Source organism: Sprattus sprattus (genome assembly GCF_963457725.1).
Source record: "Sprattus sprattus genome assembly, chromosome: 15".
Taxonomy (NCBI): Eukaryota; Metazoa; Chordata; class Actinopteri; order Clupeiformes; family Clupeidae; genus Sprattus; species Sprattus sprattus.
Window position 1 is genome coordinate 27,915,545 of NC_137913.1, and position 22,368 is coordinate 27,937,912.

At 43.6% G+C, this 22,368-nt stretch overlaps 1 protein-coding gene across 1 annotated transcript; it reads right to left on the reverse strand.

Moving 5' to 3' along the window:
• Window positions 1-347: 347 nt before the first annotated feature.
• Window positions 348-8,338, reverse strand: fgf5 (fibroblast growth factor 5; the record flags this gene model as incomplete). Its single annotated transcript, XM_080852667.1, has 3 exons — window positions 348-716; window positions 6,638-6,741; window positions 8,125-8,338. The coding sequence occupies 3 exons, from the start codon at window positions 8,336-8,338 to the stop codon at window positions 348-350; spliced, it is 687 nt and encodes a 228-aa protein (XP_080708793.1).
• Between the last annotated feature and the right edge of the window lie 14,030 nt (window positions 8,339-22,368).

Here is a 22,368-nt window from a genome sequence, read left to right on the forward strand (position 1 = left end):
TACATCCATTTTTGTACAAAATATAAAATAAAATATCATGAACACAAAGGCAGATAGTTTCCTCTGTTCTCAGTCACACCTTATGTGGCATGTTGGGAAGAATATACCCTGTTCATACACACGGGCAAAGCACAGTATTTGTTTTGTCCATTCTTCCACTACCATACCATGACTGGACCAACCAGCTCTATGGTTGACACTTAAGTAACGCTCGGAATGCTTCACAAGCTCTGAACGTGACTCGTCCAGAAACTTCCCAAATAGGAATCTGCTTCTCCATGGCACCTGAAGTCCACAACACCTCTTTCTGTCCCCATCCTTAGTCCCGCTTTAGAACGAAGTGTGTTTCACCCAAACCGGTACTTGGGCCAGTATTTAACAGGCTGGGTCTGCCTCTGTCTAGTACCGATAGATGTCTTTGGTGCAGGAGCTTTAGGAGAGTCCCGGTGTGGTGGAGTTTTGGTCTCCTGGCCACGCTCAGTGATGGTGAACCCATGCTGGACCCTCTCATTAAGCGAGAAGCGAGGCAGGAAGTGAGTGGACACGTGCTGGGCCTTGACCCGCGGGCTTGAGCCCATCTTGGCCTTGCCGCGCTTGTTGAGTGCCACGTACCACTGCCGTCCCGACCGGCGCCCTCCGTGGGCCAGCGACGCGTACGTGTTGTAGCTGTTCTCTTGGAAACGCTCCCGGAATTTGCAGTCTTCTGTGAACGTCTCCTGAGGGGGAGAAAGAGGGAGAGAGGGAAATATAATACAATAAACAAAACCAAACAAACCCACCCAGGAACAAGCAGCCGGACTGACAGGACACTGACAGCTCCAGAGGCGGGCCAAGGAGCGGCGCATATGTTTAACCTTCCATCAGCCCCGCAGGCACACAGCATATGCATGCATACATGTGAACATAATGACGAGCATGCAAGGCGTCGAGCAGCAGATAAATTAGGGCTGACACTGAAAGTCGAACCTTTGGGCATTAAACACCGCACTAATCACAGTAAGCAAACGATGCTCAGGCTCCCTGTCGCAGGCTGGTCCAAGCCTTCAGCTGGGACCCATCTGGGCTTGGTGTTGACTTAGTGCACTGTTACCTACGCTATTTGTCTCCTGCTGCTCGTTAATTAGATAATTGCCTTTAAGTCTGAGAAACTGAAATCACCAAGAGAGTCCTTTTCTGGGAACTACTCATCGAATAAACGTTTAGTTTTTTTTTCTTCCCCACACACACGCGGGCTACAAGATATTCAAGACAGTTGGCTACATTGCTTCATCCTCAGGCAGTAGAACAATTATCCCCAAGATAACAATCATTCCAGAAAGGAGAGTGTCATCATGGGGAAATGTGTTGTTGAGCCCAATGTAGTTGATGTATTGGATAGTAAAAGCTACTGCTAAGCTCTAGCTGTTTGGTGTTTATCACTCCTTTGACCTCTCTTGTGACAATCAGGCATGACTGAAAAGTAAATAGACTCTTGGGGAATCATCTTGGGGGATAAATAGTACCGATTATCTATGATTATCTAATTTTCAGTTATAGCTGATAGTCCCAATAGATAGCAAACAGTGAGAGCTTCAGCCGTGAGAGGGATATGAGTGGTGAAATACAAAGAGATATTAGCCCAAAAAAGATCATAAATCTTAACCTCATATTTACATTCCTCCCCAGAAATGTTCTGTCAAAACACCAGATTACCACTGTAAAAAGTGTAAAAAACTTAACATTTGAATAAATAGGTCTACAGCTTTTTAAAGAAGTATATCCGCACAATGTATAGGCAGCGAGATCAGGCACATTATGATACTTTGACTTTAACACCTTCAACACCTTGGTCATCCAACCTGCTCCTGAACATTCCATAATAAAACTTTTAGTTTAATAACTCAGTTCCATGTTGGTCTCACTAAGACCAACAGAGACTTCTGCGACCATGGCTGTGTAGGCTACCTAATTTCCATTATCATCTCGCGTTTCAACTTTTTTTTAAATCCAGAAATAGAAACTAGTGCAGTGACAAAGGCTTTCGCGCCGCGTCCGTCCAGCCTGTTATCATCATGGGTGCATTGTCCATGGCCAGGGTTTGCAGCTGGTTGCAGATAGAGCCACGCGGCACAGTGATTGAGTTAGTCCGAACGATGAAGGCTAATGAAATGAAGCCCGCAAGATTACAGCCCCTGATCCCGCAGAATGGGACGCAGGGAAGGGGGAAGTGGGTTGGGGGTACCGGATAATAACAGGGGACTTACTTTTATCTGCGCTAGGCTCAAAGTCATCAAAATGACTCTGGCCTATCAAAGGGTGTCCGTGACTGACAGGGGCTAGGGTTGCCTTTGTACAAGCTGAAAACTCATTAATCCGTGAAATAACTTTATCCCGGGCAGGGCAGGGACTGGGAGAAGGAGGGAGGGGAAGACATAAGCTGTGATTTTGTGCCAATCATTTTGGTTCATGGGGGGGGGGGGGGGGGGGGCACCCGCAGTGGGCTTAGGTTTCACAAATGCAGTCGTAACCCTAAAGGTCAACGCCTCTGCCAGAGCTCCAGGCTGTACATTTTTATGGAGTACCCAACCCACACTTAGACATGCGTTTCCCGTTACGTCATCTCTTCATGTTTGACTAGAAAGACACGCTTAAGAGGTATGGTCAGGGCAGGTGTTGATGCCATTCCAGTTCGATAAATGTAGCGACCCTCCCAGCAATTCTTGAAAATGACTAATGATTAAAAACAAATGGGGAAACATAGGCAATGAACCTGGCCCCTGGCAACAATAACAATTTAGTATGAAGAGCTTTTCCTGTATTTCGTCTCAGCCTTAATTGGGATAATGGGATATCTTTTTGCGAAGCACTTCGCATAAACGCTAAAAATACATTTTCTGGGAAATCACGATGTGAGCGCAGGGATGACTGCTCTCTCATCATCGACAGGCCTTGCTTAACCTCTGGATGCTGTAAAAACAACAACAGTTCTGCTATGTCGAAGAGTGCAGCATAGCAGAAAAACGGAGCCATTACAATATTTTCTAAACATGCCAGTCACAGCCAGACCTGCCATAACACAAACGCCAAGAGTCCATCTCTCTGCACCCGCCCCACCACCACTGCCTCAGGGTGTTATTTTGCATTTTAATCAGAGACTTCTCAGGGCTTAGGACAACAGATAATTACGTCAATGCTCTTGAACAACAATATGTCTGACAGTCAGCCGTCCCCTTACAGATGTGCTTTCTGTCAAGCTTTGACAAGCAGCTCAAAGGGGGGGCTGTTTAAATGGCTAACCCCCCCCCCCCCTCCCAGACAGACTCCAGTTGGTGGCATTACACGGACATTCCTCCAAGCTTAAGGGAGTGCATGGCGGCATATGAAACGCCTATGTGACGACCGCGGGGAATGAGGCAGTAGGTAGTGGGCAGTAGGCGTCCAGCAGTAAAACCCCCGGCCATGTCACAGCTGTTTAACCTGCCTGAGGCCGGAGTGATTTGTGGCCGTCCGATGCCGCTCCGCATCACTTCCTTTCCCATGGTTCTCTCTGAGAGAGAAATGTGAGATGTGAGATGTGAGTGTGAGTGTGTGTGTGTGTGTGTGTGTGTGTGTGTGTGTGTGTGTGTGTGTGTGTGTGTGTGTGTGTGTGTGTGTGTGTGTGTGTGTGTGTGTGTGTGTGTGTGTGTGTGTGTGAGTGTGTGTGTGTGTGTGTGTGAGTGTGTGTGTGCGTGCGTGCGTGTGTGTGTGTGTGGATCTAGAGTCTAGAAAGTTGGCCCGGGTCTGGTCCAGGTCTGGCCAAGGGTCAAGTGGGGTCTATGGAGACGGCTGGCCCAAGAGAGCACGCCTTCCTTTTCTGAAGTCCTTCATTTTCTTGGACAGCAAGGGGCAATGATAAGAGGGAAATGAGGGTTGTTATCCACGTTCTTAATGTAACCTTGTCTGGAACCTTGCCTGCCTCTTCCTCTCTCTCTCTCTCTCTCTCTCTTTCTCTCGCTCTGTTTTTCTCTCCCTCTCTCACTCTCTGTTTCTATCTCTCTCTCTCTCTCTCTTATTCTCTCTGTGTATCTTCCTCTCATAAACTCCCTCACTGACTCTCCCTCTCTCAGTGTTTACTCAATAAATCCAGGTGACCCTGTGACCTTTGGGAAGATTATGTTTGTAATGGCGTGCTGGGTCGGGTCACTGCGAGCAGCGTGCATCTGTCCCCTGCACCGCCGCTCGGCTGATAAATCGCCCGCTTGCGAAAACATCTAAATATTAAATATGACAGCGGCGCAACTACATAAGACGGTGTGTGTCACCTGATACTCGACCCCCCCCCACCCACACATACACATACACATACACTCAGACCGCCACACTCCTCCCCCACCCCCTCGCTGAGGCCGCGTGCGCGGAGCAGGGGCACTGAGCTCTGAAGGAGGCCATTAAACAAGCGTCTGCAACTGTAGCCGGGGCTGGGGAGAATCAGGGGCTAATTCGCAACTGATGGATCTGCCACAGCTGCCCTGATTGTTGCTTATGTCTGCGGTGGATTAGGGGCTCATCTTTAGATTTATGTGTTTTCTTTCTCTCTCACTCAGTCTCTCTTTCTCTCTTGCTCTCTCTCTCATGCTTTCCTCTGCTCCCTCGCTCACCCTCGCTGTCTCATTCCTTCGCTGTCTCCCACTTTCTGTCTCCATCAATCTCTTTGACTCAGTCATCCACTCTCTTTGTTTCTTTGCCTCATCCCCTTTCTGTTTGCCCCCCTCACCACACACACACACACACACACACACACACACACACACATGCACACACACACACACACACACACACACACACACACACACACACGCACACACACACATACAGACACACACACGCACACAGACACACACACACACACACACAGACAGAAAGACAGACACACACACCATTTCCTACCTCACTCTCACTTGCTTCTCTTCAGTGTCTCACACAAACTCTCCCAGACTCTCTGACTCACCTTCCACCTCTCTACCTCCATCTTTGTCTCTTTCTCTTAGTCACCTCTTCTCCTCTCTCTCTCTCTCGCTCTCTCTTTCTCTCTCCTTCTCTCTTTCTCTCTCTCATCTCTCAAACACCACACTCCTGCCCTTTCCATCTTACTTTCTCTCTCTGTCTATTTTTTTGTCAAATTTACACGCTGACACTCTCTGTGTATCTGAGTGGCTGATACAGTCGAGCGACATTTTGACAGGAGGACTTCAGAGGCAACAATGCATCAGCTGCTGCGTCGTCTGGAGTGTACAGTGAAGAGGAAATGGAAGGAGTGCTTTGCAGTGACCCCTAGCCCAGAGGTTCTGAAACATTGCCACCATCGAGCTCTTAAAGAGGACACACGAAAGGGAAGATATTAAGACCTTTCCTGAGTACACAGACACACTATCGTATGATGACTGTCGTAAAGGCTGTGGAATTCAACACCGCAGGTTTATATGGGCATTTTATATGGGCATAGGCAGGCTGTTTTGGAGTGGGCCCAAGAGTTAAACTCTGCATGGTATGGCCCAGTTAATATTTCCCGAATGGCACCCTCAGACCAACTTTCATAGGAACGCACGCTGATGTTCAGTTTTATATTCTATACAAGTTGGGACACATTGTCTGTTTCACGTTCCTACACAGTAGAACTCCTTTTGGCTCCACTTAATAATAGTTCTGCTGCACTTAACCTTGAAAGACCCATGCAAGACTCAACTAAACGACATTTGCTCCCATATAAACCAAAAAAAAACCCATACTAGACGTAAATGACTAGACACAAGTGCCGCATTTTCTCTTCCAAGCTCTCTGTTCTGCAAGTGCAGTGGGATTCCTGAGTGCTGTACAGTCTTTGGCTTGAGTCATTGTCTCTGCTGAGCCGATGCTTCTGCTTCACTTAACCAGTAGACTGACATTTATTTTCCCTTCTAGTTTCTCCCGCACAATACTATCCATTATCCTGTGAACGTTGATTCAATCTGTTTTTCCCATTAACACATGCTAATAAGCAGTGGCTTGTGTCAGGCGGCCGACCATAGCTTGCTAAGCCAGGTGCCGGAGTGAGGCGTGTGTATACAGAAGTGGCTTGCATTGTGAATGAGGTTTTTTTTGTTTTGATTTGTTTTGAAGACGAGCATGCAGTGTAAATAAATGTAAATATGAATCTGATATGTCCGAATGTCCACAAACGGGCTGCTAGCGAGGGGATCACAACTCATAGATTATCATAGTGAGGGTGATCTGCCCCTGACCAACATCAAAACTTTGCATAAACGATGGACATCACCTAAGCGGAGTAGCTACAACAGTGACCTCCAGGTGCCGACAGAGCAGCCATACACACAGCTGCGCGTGGTTCTTATTTACATGTCATTTTCATTGAAGCAAAGCAGAAAACCGAAGGCAGAGGTGCCAGGTTTCTGCAAGCCTGATCTCTGCTAGCCACAACTGCCAGTGACCAAATTGACTGCCTACATATGTAAATGCTACAGGGTTTTAAGGTGTCTGTATTATTGAAACAACATTTAAAATGTAAAGCCATTTAAAAAAGTTATGATTGAATTCCCATTAGAACCCCATCAGTAGCATGCTGTGTATCTGTGTCCTGTTCGTAATTTGGGAATGGGATGCATTAAGATGAGTGTTTGCTTACTGTGGCAAGTAGACGTCCTCTCTTGTTCATGGCCAAAAATCTGTTGCTGAAAACTCCTCGGATCCCGACAACACCTTGAGAGATTGCGAAGATCTCCAGTACACCTGTTGTCAGGATGACAGCACACATTCTCAGCATCACCTTAATCCTGTAGCCTTACCGTGCAGCATTAAACCTGACTGTCCCTTTCAACATCTAACATGAATAGGGCACTGTGAATAAACCAGTCCCCTTAGAATGCACATCAGAGAAACAGTACATATACACAGGAATGCAGAGTGAAAGGGAAAAAAACATATTATACAAACACATTATATATATATATTTTTTATATTTTTTATATATATTTTTTATATTTTTTATATATATATATATATATATATATAAAAAAAAACTTACAATACAATAACATATCGTTCTCACACCTCAATGCTGACACTCTGTCGGGGCATTGTGCTTGAGTACTGGCCATCCTGTCATATAACAGTTAGTAAACAACAGAACACCTACATAGACTCATGGTACAAGAGCAAATGATCCAAGTAGTAAGTAGTTAAACTGAATTTACCCCATGGAGGGTTCCAGTTATGTGCACTGTTGCCATATACACACTGTAGTGTTGGTAATATGAAGCATGACACTTGGATCCAAACCGTTTTCTTTGAACTAAAATGTTTTAAAAGCAAAAAACTCAGCCCCTACCTTCACTGCATCACTGGCCTCCTTAATATATTGCAAATGACTGATGATAAACCATTCCGGTTCCATTGCTGCCCCATAAACTGCTGGTCCCTTATAACTTTGTCATAATTATGTGTGGCAATCTCCCCACTTCACTCATGTTACACGGCATCACATTAACCAGACGGGATGTCTCAAATTATACAATGGATAACAACTATCCTGCACATGGCATGGGAACGATCACAGCCACTCTTCCGAGCATTCGCACCTGTTAGCCCTACCTGCCAATACATACAAACAGGCTCTTACAGGCACCCCAGGCCCGAGAGCTCCGCCAGGGTTCACATCACTCACGGAGCGGCATACCTACGCCTGACACGTAACTAACCGGGACCGGAGAAGTCACATCGCATCAGTGTCATTGCGTATCTATTTGGAACGGCTCTAGTGTAATGTTTTGGTGCCCAGGCTCACGATCGTATTTCAAGGGAAGGCAAGAGAAGTATGCCTTGGATTAATCGCGGGTACTTTTGCAGCCACGGGATGTATTTAAAATCTTGTGCGAGCATGACCTGTACACGTTGGAGCTAATTTCAGTTGCGAAATTTTACATTGTTAAAAATGCGCACTGGATAGTTTATTACTCATAGAGGACAAGGTACAAAGAATGACGCATGTGCTGTAGGTGCCTTGGCAATGTTTTTTTTTAATCTCATGTACAGAAGTTCAACAGTTCATAACTGTGAGCCCATGTATATTATCAATGTTAAAAGGAATACTTAACCTTTTTATTTTGAACTTACTCAACTGATTGGGCTCATGGCTCCCGTTTACTCTGCCATCGGGATGAATCTGAAGGTGGAAACCGATGCCGACCCTACAGTACAGTCTCCCCGTCCTGCGTCCTGATATGCTAGCCTCCAGCAGTTGCTGCTCCGGGGAAACGCGGATAGATCCAGTCACAGCAGCGGCGCGAATCAGCTGAGCGAAGAGAACAACGTAGAGAGGAACATTCATTCTTCCGCGACGGAACACTTTTTGCGCGCTAGGAGTCCACTTCCAGCATTTTTGCGTCGGTCTCGGGTCGTCTGCACGAGGAACCGTGCGCGCACGCATGCACTTGCAGCTCTGGTGGGCATTACCCTGGCCGCTCGCGCTCGCTCGCTGGAGTAGAGAGGAGTTCCACTGGCAAGGAGATATTTATAACACGAATGATCTCACTGCTTGATGCATGCCTCAGTTCTGAAGGACGCGCTATCTCATCAGGATTCCCCTTCAGAAAGAGTAGTCCTGCGCAGGTTCATTTATTTATTTATTTTGCGCAAACTGATTTGCGGGTGCGCATCTTTCAATGAGTCCACAGGATGCAGATGTGCCGCATTTTACGCACGAGGAAACATGTTTGGAGATAATCAGACTACATACATATTTCATATCGGGAATAAGAGGTCGTTTGGCAGTGCCAGTTATTCTTCTCTTCTCTCTGCAGCTGCTTTAAAAACCAAACTGAACTTTCAGCCAGACAATCAGCGAGTCCAACATATAGATTTGGTAGACGAACTCCACAGGTGGCGGGTCAGTTTTAAAAGGTTCACTTAGCATTACGCACAAGAAAACGGGATGAATTGCATTTTTTGTTGCCAAAACACTGCTAGATTTAAATGATAATGTTGCTAACAGTAATTTCAGTGATGTAATCAAAAGACCGTTTCCCAATATCTCCCACCATGCAATGTTTGCATATTGTTCTCCTCTTTCAGACTTTGAAATCCCTGTGGGAAATCATTTCATTCCATATTTATAATTTTTCCCAAAGTGTTATTCTGGTGTTCATATAGTGTAGCTATATAAGCAGGGCACTGTAAATGACTGCAGCACAAATGGGCTGCAATAATATGGCACATTTGGGTAAAAGCAATCTCCCCAGGACCATCACAGACTTCAGTGCACATGTCATTATGGCTAGCTGAAAAACTGAGCCAATTGCACAATGGCTACAGTTCCTCATACTGACATGGACATGGCAGAGCAATGAGCCTGCTATTATTATCTTATTCTCATATTCACTGAGGGGGCGATGTTTATTCAGTCATGGTACTGACACACATAATGTCATGTTCCATTCACATATGCATGCATACACACGAGCTCACACACAAGAAAACACACACACACACACACACACACACACACACACACACAGAAAGAGCAAGAGAGATTAATTCAGTAAACACACTTTGCTGCTTTACTGTATCTTATGGCTCATTAACAATATCAGATTTTCATATCTTAAAATAAAATGTCACAATTGAGATGAATTTTCAGCAGTTAAAGAGATTAGACAAACAACATGGATTAGACACATATAGCACCCTGCAGTGAGATCACATTTGAATTATATTCTTGAAAGCCAGCATACTATACTAAGATATCAAATTCTATGTGAGTGCTAATTCCCTGCATTTTGTGTTTTTTCAAAGTGTTATCATTACCACTTACGAGGACCATTACTCTCTAAATGTATCCATAGCCAGGTTTGTTTCACTCTAGTCACCTCTTCATCTAATAGCCCATTCCTTACATACCTTTCATTGAGTTTGTGTAATACTGAAGTAGTGTAGAAAAGGTGTAAATCTTTCTCTGGTGTCTCTGATTAATGTTACCGTCTTCCCTTCTTGTGTCGGCGAGGGAGAAATAGGTGGCTTGGTGTTTCTCTGTCTTTGCACATGGATGTGTGTGCTGCCTGGGTGGTTGCCTTAAATTGTTGTACATGTTGAAAGAGCTGACGGATGGCTTCACTGGAAACTCTGAAGTGATGTTTACTCTCTAGATTGTGGGGACATCCATTTTAGGCTAGACGCCTCCAGCTATGCCGCTGAGGTAATCTCCAGATGTGTGTGTGTGTGTGTGTGTGTGTGTGTGTGTGTGTGTGTGTGTGTGTGTGTGTGTGTGTGTGTGTGTGTGTGTGTGTGTGTGTGTATGTGTGTGAACTGGCTGGCCATTCTGATTGATTCCCCCTTCAGCCAGTGATCACACACATATGCACATTCACACACACACACACACACACACACACACACACACACACACACACACACACTGCACACACACACTTCAAGGCTCCATCTGCTCCGGTCTGAGGTGCCTCAGAAGAATGCTGTGTGTAGTCTCATCCTTTACACTCCATCTCGGTCCATCAGGGAGTCTCTGGTTCATGCATGAAGTCTCGTGTTGATTGCAGGGCGTGCATAAAGTGCACTCCACTTTAAAAGAAGTGTGTGTCTTCGAGCATTTTTTTTGGACAGCTAAAACTGCACCTTTAACCCACCTCCCTGCAATCCGAAAGGACTGTCATGAAATTAGATAGATCACTCAGGTCCCCAGGCTTCACCTTTTTGGGAGTTTCCACACAGGCAGCCCCTGTAGCAAAATGCTGTGCGATGTGACTAGGGACTACAGTTGTTTTCGAGACTTTGTAAACCCCACCGGCCTCTATGATCAAGACCAAATCCTGATCAAATTCCTGAACAATTTGAGTGATCATATGTTATCTCAGTGGTTCATTTTCATGGGGTAAGGTTCAAGATTTCAAACACTTTAAAGGTGAATGTGACATTATGTTAACATGACGTGATTAACATGACGTGATTAACATGAATTACTGAAGGACTCCCCTGGGATAGCTATAAGTATTTCCTAATGGGTAAGATGGTCCTTTCTCAATTGGTCAGTTGTTACGTGGACGTCTGATTAGATGCAAAGTTAAAAGTTATTAGTGATTCTCAAATCATGAGTGATACTCCTCTTTGTAAGCATAAACAAACTAACACACTCGGATCTCAATGAATAAATAAAATTATCTTCCACTGAAAACATTCTTTAGAAATTCACCTTTATGTGAACCTTGTAAAAAGGAGGTAAAAGTTTTAGCTTTGAGTCCTCATGTTTTAACAAAGATGTGTAACCGTGTAGGAGAAATGGAAATACCCCTGAATTCTTATTTTAGACACAAAGAAGAAAAAGCTCTGTCTATTTGCACTATGATGCTGTGAGGTGTGGATGGACATGGTTTGGGATTCACATCTACACGCAGGCTGGTCCATTCTGGACCGTGTGTTTGAGTGCTTCTTCGTCAGCTAAAGCCCCTGAAAGTCAAGCATGGCCTATCAATAATTCAGGCTGCTGTTGATGGATACTCTCTGACAGCCTAGAAGGTTCTCGAGTAGACAGTCTGATAACCTAGAAGGTTCTAGAGAACAGACAGTGAGGGTAGAACCCAGACAGCAGCTGACTCTAACTGGCACTGTTCTGATTCAGATTTTGATTCACTTTACGTGTTTCTCTTTAATGCTTATATCACAATGTCATTGTGTTTTTTCCCCACGGAGCACATTCAGATACAAATGGTACAAGATATGGCAGATAAAGACACAACTCACATCAAGCAAAAAGGAGCTAAAACAGGAGAATAAATAACAGACAAGATCTGGATCCATCGGCCAACCGCTATACAGGAGGGTGATTGTATGTTCTGTGCTGTTTATCAACACATCATGTGCAGGTCACAGACATGGAACTAACACCCCCATAACCATAATAAGTCATGTGATGCCCTGTCATACCTCACTGTTTGTGCAGCTTTATTTTAAGCTCATTGTATGTCTTGTACAGCATGTCTGTTGGAGAGTATAATTATAGGTTCCTTGTTTCATTTGAATTAAAACACCTGCGTTGGATGTTGACATATTTTAGTATGCATGACATATTTCCGTCCCAATGCCAGCATCAGTAATCATGTACATGTCACATAAGAGAGTTGACATAAGAGCATTGCTAATGGCTTGTGGAAGCTCCCCAGTTCTCTCTCTCTGTCTCCCTCGCTTTCTCTGTGTGTGTCTCTCTCTATCTCCCCCCTCTCTCCCTCTGCCCCCCCCTCTGTCTCTCTCTCTCTCCCCTGTCTCTTTCTCTCTGTATCCCTCTCTTTCTCTCTGTCTCTCTCTCTCCCCCTCTGTTTCTCTCTCTACCCCTATGTCCTCCCTCCCCTCTGTCTCTCTTCCTCCCTCTCTTGCTCTCTGTTTTTTTCCCGCTGTTCAGCACTACGTGGTCCAGTTTAGTCTCCATGCAAATATCAACACAACATGAGCTGCTAATGGAGTTGATATTGGAGTCTTGACAAGGGGGTGGGGGTGGGGGTACACATTATTGCCCTCGGGTGTGCATGGACTGGGTCATTTCATCCACAAACACTCGGCCCGGTTCACGGTTCCAGTAACCCCAGGAAGGCCCTCTTCCCATCCAGCTATCCCTTGCGAACATGTCCTGCACTGACCTGGCATTCCTGCATAGCATAGCAGGAATCAAACAAGCCCCCTCCCACCCCCTTCTTTCTCTGGATCCCTTTTTCTCTTTCTTTTTCTCTTTTCTTTCTGCTGCCCATTCATTTTCTCTCTGTAAATTCAGTTCAATTCAGTTCAATTCAGTTCAATTCAGTTCAATTCAGTTCAATTCAGTTCAATTCAGTTCAATTCAGTTCAATTCAGTATGCTGTATTGCCATGACCATCCAAAGGGAAACAGTGTTAGAAAACATTAAAACAGAAAAAATGCAGAACATCTGTCCTCCCTGTATTCTCTGTATGTATTTTCTCTCTCTTCTTTTCTCTCTCTCTCTCTCTCTCCCTCTCTCTTTCTTTCTCTGTCTCTCTCTCTCTCTGTCTCTCAGTTTGTTTCTTTCCTGATGTATGTAGCCCAACCTTGACCCCAGCAGTGCTTACATGCTCCCTGCAGACGCTTGAAAGCCTCACCCCCCAAAAGATCCTGTCACCAACGCTCACCACCCTTCACCAGGAGTAGCCTGACAGTTCATTTAATCTTGGCGCCGAACCACAGACGTGCCAGGCACTCGCCATCCTCGTTTGGGTGGGTAAAGAGCCGGCTCTGCGGTGGCACGCTGCTCCCATGCGTACTTTCTGATGAAAAAAGAGACACCTGTTCACCCCGTCACACACACACACACACACACACACACACACACACACACACACACACACACACACACACACACACACACACACACACACACACACACACACACACACACACACACACACACAGCCACCTGTCACCGCACGCCTCACCCATTGATGAGTCTGTCACTGGGTGCCCTTGACTTCCCTACGGGGAGTGTGTATTTTGCTCACGTGCAGACACACACACATACACATACACATACACGCACACGCACACGCACACGCGCACGCGCACACGCACACGCACACGCACACGCAAACGCACACGCACACGCTCACGTTCACGTTCACGCACACACACACACACACACACACACAAACACGCACACGCACACGCACACGCACACGCACACGCACACGCACACGCACACGTACACGTACACGTTCACGTTCACGTACACGTACACACACACACACACACACACACACACGTGTAAACATAACTGGCACTGGCGTACCTTTCATATATACCTTTCAAATGTATATATATGAAATATGTATATGATATGTACACATCCTTATTCACATACATGTTACAAAGACTACACAAGGGTCAATGGCATTTTGGAAACAGATCATGCATGTTGATGCCACTGGCATAAGACATCCATCTGCAAAAAAAAAAATACTAATAATAATAATAATAATTCATTTTATTTGTAGTGCACTCTTCATTCCAGCAGAATCTCAGAGTGCTAACTATACATATAACATATGTTATGTTATATAGCCCTGGAATAGTTGTCATAGTTGCCATTGCCACATGCTTAACTTTGAAGGGCCCTCTTCGTAATACATTATTCCAAACATTACATTATATTATTCCCATTTTTGAGATGTCATAAGATGCCATAATGCACATAGTGGTGATTAAAACTGTGTTCACTTAGTAGTTTCAGAAGACAGTGCTTACCAGAAATAAACCATAGAAACAGATGTTGCCTGTCCTTTGTAAACTTATTTTTTTTGATATTATGAAGGTGGAGGGTGGCCAGCAAGAAGAGTAAAGTATAAAATTCAGTGTTTTAATATAATGCAGTTCCAGAATGAATGAATTTGAAGTGGAAATTCCTTAGTTAAACACTGATAAAACACTTCAGCAGGTTTACAGGGATGGACAAAGGTGAAGGTCAGACCTCTTCTAATCTATTTTTTATCTTGACTTAAAGGTACTGTGTGCACTTGTTGACTTATCATCTATCTTCTAGCTCACCTGTGCAGTATGCAAGGAGTTGGTCCACAAGGTAATTCATATGCTGCTGTCTTGATCTGAATTGGGTTGGCAGGTAGGGAGTCTATTTTGCTCATTTACAAAGGGGCCAATTCTTAATTTGTTGTGATTTGGACAGATATTTCTAAATTTAGTTTGGCTTCTTATAGCGTGCGCCAACATGCTAACTAGCCGTTGTCCATCTCCTAAAGTGGGTCTGGTCATACTTCCGTGGATATAAAAACCCCTCAAACAGCACACACAATTACGTGTATAGCGCCAACTTCATTTACTGTTATGAGCTCACTGCACGCATCCCAACAAACGCACACTAAATGTCACTCAGTGCCAGTCAGCCAGCTGCCTGCATCTACACAGCTTAAAATAGTTTAAAACAATAAGCCTCACCCTGTCATCTTTATTATTCTCTTTCACATTCCTCTGCTCTCATGTGTTCTCATGGAGGTATTGTCCAGCACTGAAATGGGGTTTTGACCATGGCTCACATTAAGACTCTGGTTTTCCGTGCTTGGTAGATTGGAATTTTTCATTTCATTTTCATTCATCCCATGTGCCTTGATTGCTCTGTTCATTGCTATGCTGTGGCTGTGGTGCAAGTGTTGATTTGATCACAATGGAGAACCTCTATCAAGCTACCACTACTACTTAGGTATGCTCAGCTTAGTATATCACTTTTAATATTATTCATTAATTATCATTAAATATTACAGTGTAATTACAGTATTATTACAGGCAATATAGTACTAATGCTATTAATTAATATTAATACTATATTTAATTGTCATACAAAAACTGATAAATGTGCTGATACTAAAACTACTGATACAAACCAAACATGAAGTTCAAAATGTACAGGTCAATACATACAAACATGAGATGATATTTACATGATACATACCAAACTGATAGTGGATAAGCTAGGGAGAGAGCATTCACATAAGGACACAGGTCCAAAGAAACCTAAATATGCGGCAACACAGTTACGAACAGAAAAATGTCAAATCACATACAACCACACAATCTCACTGTCTAGTGTCAGAGATCCACACAGACCTACACGCATCCACACTGACTGTCTCATCTCTGCACGTTGTTGATTTGTCAGCACACTCTTACATTGGTCTCCTGCTTCTACAAAGTAATTCCCCTGTGCCAAAGGTTGCCAAAGGAACCCACTCCTCATCCTGATAACCATCCAGTGGGTTCAGAATGAAAACTGAAAAGTTCACGTTTCTGGTTACTTAGGAAAGAAAACTCTCTTCCATCATTGTTTCACTCAATCACCAGGCTGTTTTATGGTCTGTTTCCCATGGCCGTGGGCACCTGTGGCTAAGGGGCACTACCTGACGTCTCTCTCAGAGGGGTGGGGGGCATGGGGGGCCTAGCTGGGGGGCGTAATCAGAGCAGACGACCAGGGGCCTGTCTGAGTGCTGACAGCTTAGTTGCGTATTGGTTTACACTGGATTTCCTATGCCTATATTTTTACTTCAGGGAGATGGACAGGGATTAAAGGTGCCCTCACCCCCCCACAAACACACAAACACACACACACACACACACACACACGCCCACCTCTCCCAGGGCAGTAAATAAAAAGTTGTCATTTGTTGACAAGATGAGGCTGTCCAGCAGAGGAGGTGTTTCATTGGCACTGAGGTTCACGTGATGGCAGATTGTGAAGGCAGGCTCAGGAGTTGCTGACCATGGAACTGAGTTTGGCACTCACTGTGGTGGCACAGGCTAGAGCCGTGTCTCTCCCACAGATAGGTGCCCGTTCATGTGGGGTCCAAGAAGAACCATTTAGAAAAAAACAAAGTATCAAGTGATCAAGTGGTCAACTCAGTTTTAATTTTCAGTACGTAACGTGCAACTCTTCTATGCATGTGCCTCCCTGTGTAAAGCCATACAAATGAAGCAAAACTGGGATGCTTCTGGGATGTGTGTCTTCAGTGGTTGTGTGTGGGTGTGTGTATGTGTGCATATGCACATGTTTGTGTGCGCACACTCACACACATTTGTCATTTCTCTCTCTCTTTGTCTTGTCCCCTCTACCTGACCCAAGGCAGCAGGCGGACTACAGAGGTTGAGGTGGGTTCAGTGGCTTCAGTCCTACAAATGATGCCATAGTGTGATTTGTGAAGGCATATAAATACACGGGCTGATCCCAGATCTGAATCTGGCACACTTGTGGCAGACTCCAGAGCCATATGTGTTCCACAATAGTTTCTGGGTTGTGCAAGCAAATCTTCTTCCTGTGTGTGTGTGAGTGTGTGTGTGCGAGTGTGTGTGTCTGGGTGTATGTGAGAGAGAGAGAGTGTCTGTGTGTGTGTGTATGTGCGCATGTGTGTTTGTATGTCTGCACGTGTAGACACATGCATCATCACACAGTACATGTTACAGAAAGCAACAGTCTCCCTCCTCCCGGTCCCCTTGCCTCTCCTAGTGGGCAGCAGGTGGAAGTGGTAGTGAGCTCTGGGGCTCCAGTAACTGGATCTGGCTCCATTGCAGGCGTGCCAGCCCACTACTCTGCCCTAGCACTCACAGGTCACTGTGGACACCTCTATGTGGGCACACTCAACAGAAAACACACTGACATGAAGGCAAGTTCTTTTAGCAGAGAGAGTGGGTGGGGGATGGGGAACGGTGTATGAGATGTAGAGATCAAGCTCTGGAAGTGAGACTGGATTTGGTTTTTGGAAAAGCTGTAGTGTGTGTGTGTGTGTGTGTGTGTGTGTGTGTGTGTGTGTGTGTGTGTGTGTGTGTGTGAGTGAGTGGTGAGTATGTGTGTGTGTGTGTGTGTGTGTGTGTGTGTGTGTGTGTGTGTGTGTGTGTGTGTGTGTGTGTGTATTTCTGTGTATACGTGTGTGTGTGTGTGTGTGTGTGTGTGTGTGTGTGTGTGTGTGTGTGTGTGTGTGTGTGTGTGTGTGTGTGTGAGAGTGTGTGTGTGTGTCTGTGTGTCTGTGTGTCTGTGTGTCTGTGTGTGTCTGTGTGGGGATGTGTGTGTGTTCAGATATTTTTAAGGTGCAAAGGACTATCAGAGCACATCACAGGTGCAGAACACTATCAGAACCAGTCTACAATCCAAAGAGAAAAGGGATACTCAATAAAATGCTATCACTTCTAACTGTACCCTTTTGACTCCTCAAGATAACAAAATGTAACTCTTCTCTCTGATAAAGTTATTCTATCATGACCCATACATAAATAATATATGTAGTATGTGTGTGCCATTCAGATCAATCACAAACCTTACCATTCTACAGAGTGCAGCAGAAGGAATGAAAAGAACGAAACAAAATGTGTTTGAAGGAGCATTTGGTTCATGCTTCAAACGACCCCCCTGTGTTACCTAAATGACTAGACACTTGAGGAGAGGAAACAGGTGTAACCTAAATAGCTGGCCCGTTCTCAGATCTTTCTGTTCGTGCAATGTGGGTAATTCGGAGAGCAAGACCCAAACGTATGACAGCTACGGCGGCTGGCTAAAGAGAGCCTAGCGGCGCATTTGAGAGGCATGCAAATAAAGTCGGATTGATTGTCTTCAAAGTGCTCAGTACGTGTAAATTTGTCCCTGTCAGCGTCGCGAAAGATTGAATGGACAGAGCCAAAATAGAGCGAGAAGGGCCTTGTACGATGATATATTTAGAGCTTTTTCGGTCACAGCGTAGTGTGTGTGTGTGTGTGCCACAGACCACCTGATCAAGCACGGTAGGCAGGCTAAGATCGAATAGAAGAAGACTTTATGGCCAGGTTTCTCTTGTGCTTCACCCACCATGTGCCATTTTGACAAAAGTACATAATAGACATCGCAAAAATCAGAGGTACAAATATATAATTAATTATAATTTGTTTGGATTATTAGACTTGAAAGAGTATTGAAGGTTTGAGTTCATAAAGCCTACAGAGTCAATATTTTTACTAAATACATTACAACATAATTTGAAGATAGCATTATTTAACATTATACAAGGCACGTGCAGTTTATACTCGGATATACAGACCTATGTTGTGCACACTAAACTGGACTTGACCTTCCAATTTACCAAACTGATTTGCTTAGTTTTCTCCAACACGGCCCTATAGCAGACTTCCTCTTCTGTACTCAACAGTAAATGAAGTTTCATCATCTTAGCTATATCATGTTACAGTACTGAAAGGATCTCAATAAAGCTAATGGGTCATTAGCAGCGTCACAGGATTTACGCGTCTAAATTACCAGCGTGTTTTTCTGCAACTGGGGGTCAGCATGTATCCCTAAGTGTGAATTATCTATTAATACATATAACACTTTAAATAAACCCTTCACGCACAGAATGCTTCGCTGCTGTTGGTGCACTGCGTCAAATGTGTATTTTACGCAACCGATAGGATAAGGAGAGGAAGTGACAGGTTTAAGTTCATCACAGGACACAACCGTCGCATGCTGCCCGCACCGTTCCAGCAGAGCGCGGGGAAGTGAGCCAACGCGCCCATCACCACACGCATGTGAGTGGATATAAACTGTCCCTGACAGCCAAGTGCTGAGTGCTGTGGTGACAAATGTTACGGAGGCTTAGAGGGGAGGATGACACCAGCACTGAGGTACGGAGGACAACAAATATCCGCCGTTATGACTATGAGCACCCACTGTCCGATTGATCCTGGCCTTATCCTGCCAAGGCCCCCGGTTTAAACTTCGGATCAGCAGCAGAAACGCAATAGTTCAAATGTGAATACACCTCTGCTCACTGACACACATGTTTAGGTTAACCTATAAACCTAACTGTATGGACATGGTTATATATACAATGTTCAGACAACACCAGAACACACCTGCAGGTGCTGCTGCCACTCGACTGATTTTTAGTTGGTCACCGATCTTCCTGTATCCTCCATCTTTGTGAAGTGTCAAAATAGGACTTTGAAATTCCTCTGGCAATGTATGTCCATGTTGAGACATGATGCAGACATACACAGCCCAAAGGTCCACATTTGAGAATGTTCTGGTGTTGTCTGAACATTGTATATATAATGTATACATGTCTATGAGACTGAGTATGAGCTTGAAATCAATTCAGGCGGAAATACGTAGGCTGGTGTCACCAGGCTAGGCGAATGGTGTTGAGGAGATGACATTTATAAATATCGCTTTGCCTGTGGACATAAGTAGGCCTACTGGCTGAGAAGATGACTCCGACTCTCCAGAAGCTTGGCAAAACAGGAATGTTCCAGCATGATAACGATCCAAATCACAATGCTAAATCACGCAAGAGTTTCTCAAGAAGAAAAAAGAGAAAATTGTGACTTGGTCAAATATGTCTCCTGACTTGAATCCAATAACATATTTTGGGGGTATTTCAAAGTGAAAGGTAGAGCAACACAATCCCTTCTGCAAAGCCCAGCTGAAAAACAAGAATATTACTTTAAAGAATAGTAAAACACATCTCCAGAAATGTTTGCAACGTTGGTGTCCTCCAAGCTGAGGAGGGTTGAGATTTATAATATAAAGGTGTGCATACGAAGTAAAAAAGAAAATGTATGAATGATAATGTATGAATCTCAGTAATGAAATATAGGTACTGACTTTTTTGTTTTACTGAGTTCCTTCTGTGTATTTTCAGTATTTTTTATGCAAAGTTTTTAATTTTACATAAGATCAAGTAGCCTACCCTAAATCATTTGATATTTAAGTGGTATTGCACAGGGGTGTTCTCACAGTGTTATGCTGTCTTGCATCAGACACTTGATGGTTCTGCAATGTAGCTTCCTTTTTTGTAAGGATGTATGTTGAGAATACTAATACAAAAAGTTGGTAAACTCTTCGCTAAAATGCACCAGAAGAGGGCGCAATAGGATCGTGATTTTTTCAGGAATACTGCAAACTTTTCCTTTCTACACATTTTATACCACTTGTTCGCTTGGAGGCGCTGTTTAGCTATTTTCCTAAATAAAGTGCATCTGCTTAGTTTTTAAATGGCTCTCGTGCTTATACAAGAAGAGTGCTTTTAACATTCATTCATTGGAAAGACACAAAACAAAGCATGGTTAGGGTGGTCAGATTATTATTAACTTGTTATGAGGATCATTTTACGGGCAGTCAACATCTGTTTATGTGGTGCGCCAATAAAAAAAATATATCGGAAAAAGTGACGAAACACGACTAACTTTTGTGGCCTTAAACATAATCAATTTCCTTCCTTCCTTCCTTCCTTCCTTCCTTCCTTTCTTTCTTTCTTTCGTTCTTTCTTTCTTTCCCTCTTTCTCTCTCTCTCTCTCACACACTCTAGAGTCTCTCTCTCTTCCACACACGCGCACACACATCTCAAGCACAATGCATTGTTCTTTTGAATAAAATGAGGATACTGTCAAGATATACAATTTCATAGGCCATAGCGTATACAACGTGTTTATGACAGTTGCATTATACATCCATGCATCATGTTGTTTTAAAAAGGTCAATATATGGCCCACATTTGGTATAATATTGAAATGACGCGAGAGTTTTCTGTGTTTGTTGTTTTAGGGATGTTGCGAAACATTGGTTGGTGGAACTTAATGCTGAAATAAGATATAGACTACTGTATAGTAATTCATTACTTGTATGCCCTTTAATTGTTCAATAGTTAGGAAATGCTTTGAAATACGACTGATAATTCGTTGGTGGTTTAACAAGATGTCCCATGTAATGACCGGTGTGTCCATAACATGTCCTTTGATGAAAATGTAATTTATTTTTAATGAAAATTACAGCGCTGCTTTCTTCTCGGGTGAAATGCATAGGCTAATTGGCAAAGCTATTATTTTGTGCAGTAACATGAATCTGGCCACTTGCTATTGTAGTGGAATTTTTCCAGCGGTGCCAGGCAACATAAGGAATATGTGTTCAGTTTAAAATAACCTATTGTCATTATTATTATTATTATTATTATTACTACTATTATTATTATTATTATTGCAATAAGGCTAAAGCTTTCTTTTGTTATCACAGAGAGTAGGCTGTGATAATGTACACTGTCATCATATTTTGCAGAAAATAAATGTATAGGCTGTGTTAATTATAGGAATTAAATTAGATCTGTTTTAGTGGCTTTTTAACGAAACGCTGAGAGGAGCTTACACAAGGAAAACCCAGTTTAGTTATTATATAATTATGTAATTAGTCGTATTTTTTTGGACACAGCAGGTCGAAGGAGTATCTAGACGCATGTAATTTGGCTTACCAAAGTCGATCGCGAAATATCACAAAACATTTCTAATATGTTTTGCTTTTTTCAAAACCATAACAATTATAGGCCTACCACTGGCCTATTAGTAAAAAAGGAAAATAACACAGTTATTCTGCGCTATACTTCATTTTGCGTGTATTGCAGCATAGACTCAAACAAATTAGGCCTATATTTGTCTCAGTGACCACGGCTGACGCTGCACCGCGGTTGCTTTTACAACGAATACTCGTTGTAAATTTCAGGAGCCAGCGCGAAATAAAGAATGAGCGCCATGATTCGTATTTTTCTATTCGAAGCTCTCACAAGGGAAAACATCTAAGGTGAATTTAAATGCACTGGAGGTCGTATTACGTTTATATATTAATTCCCCCTCATAGAACATAATATGCGTCACACATTCAGTTGAAAATAAAGCTATTTTATTGTCAAAGCATTCAACATGATTAGATAAACTATCAAATAGTAGATTTCAGCAAAAAGAAGAGACACTGAATCTATTCCTCACGGACACAAAATATTACACTTTGTATTCAAACAAAACAGGTATTTACAGTGCTGTGGGCAGACTGCATCTTAAACCAAT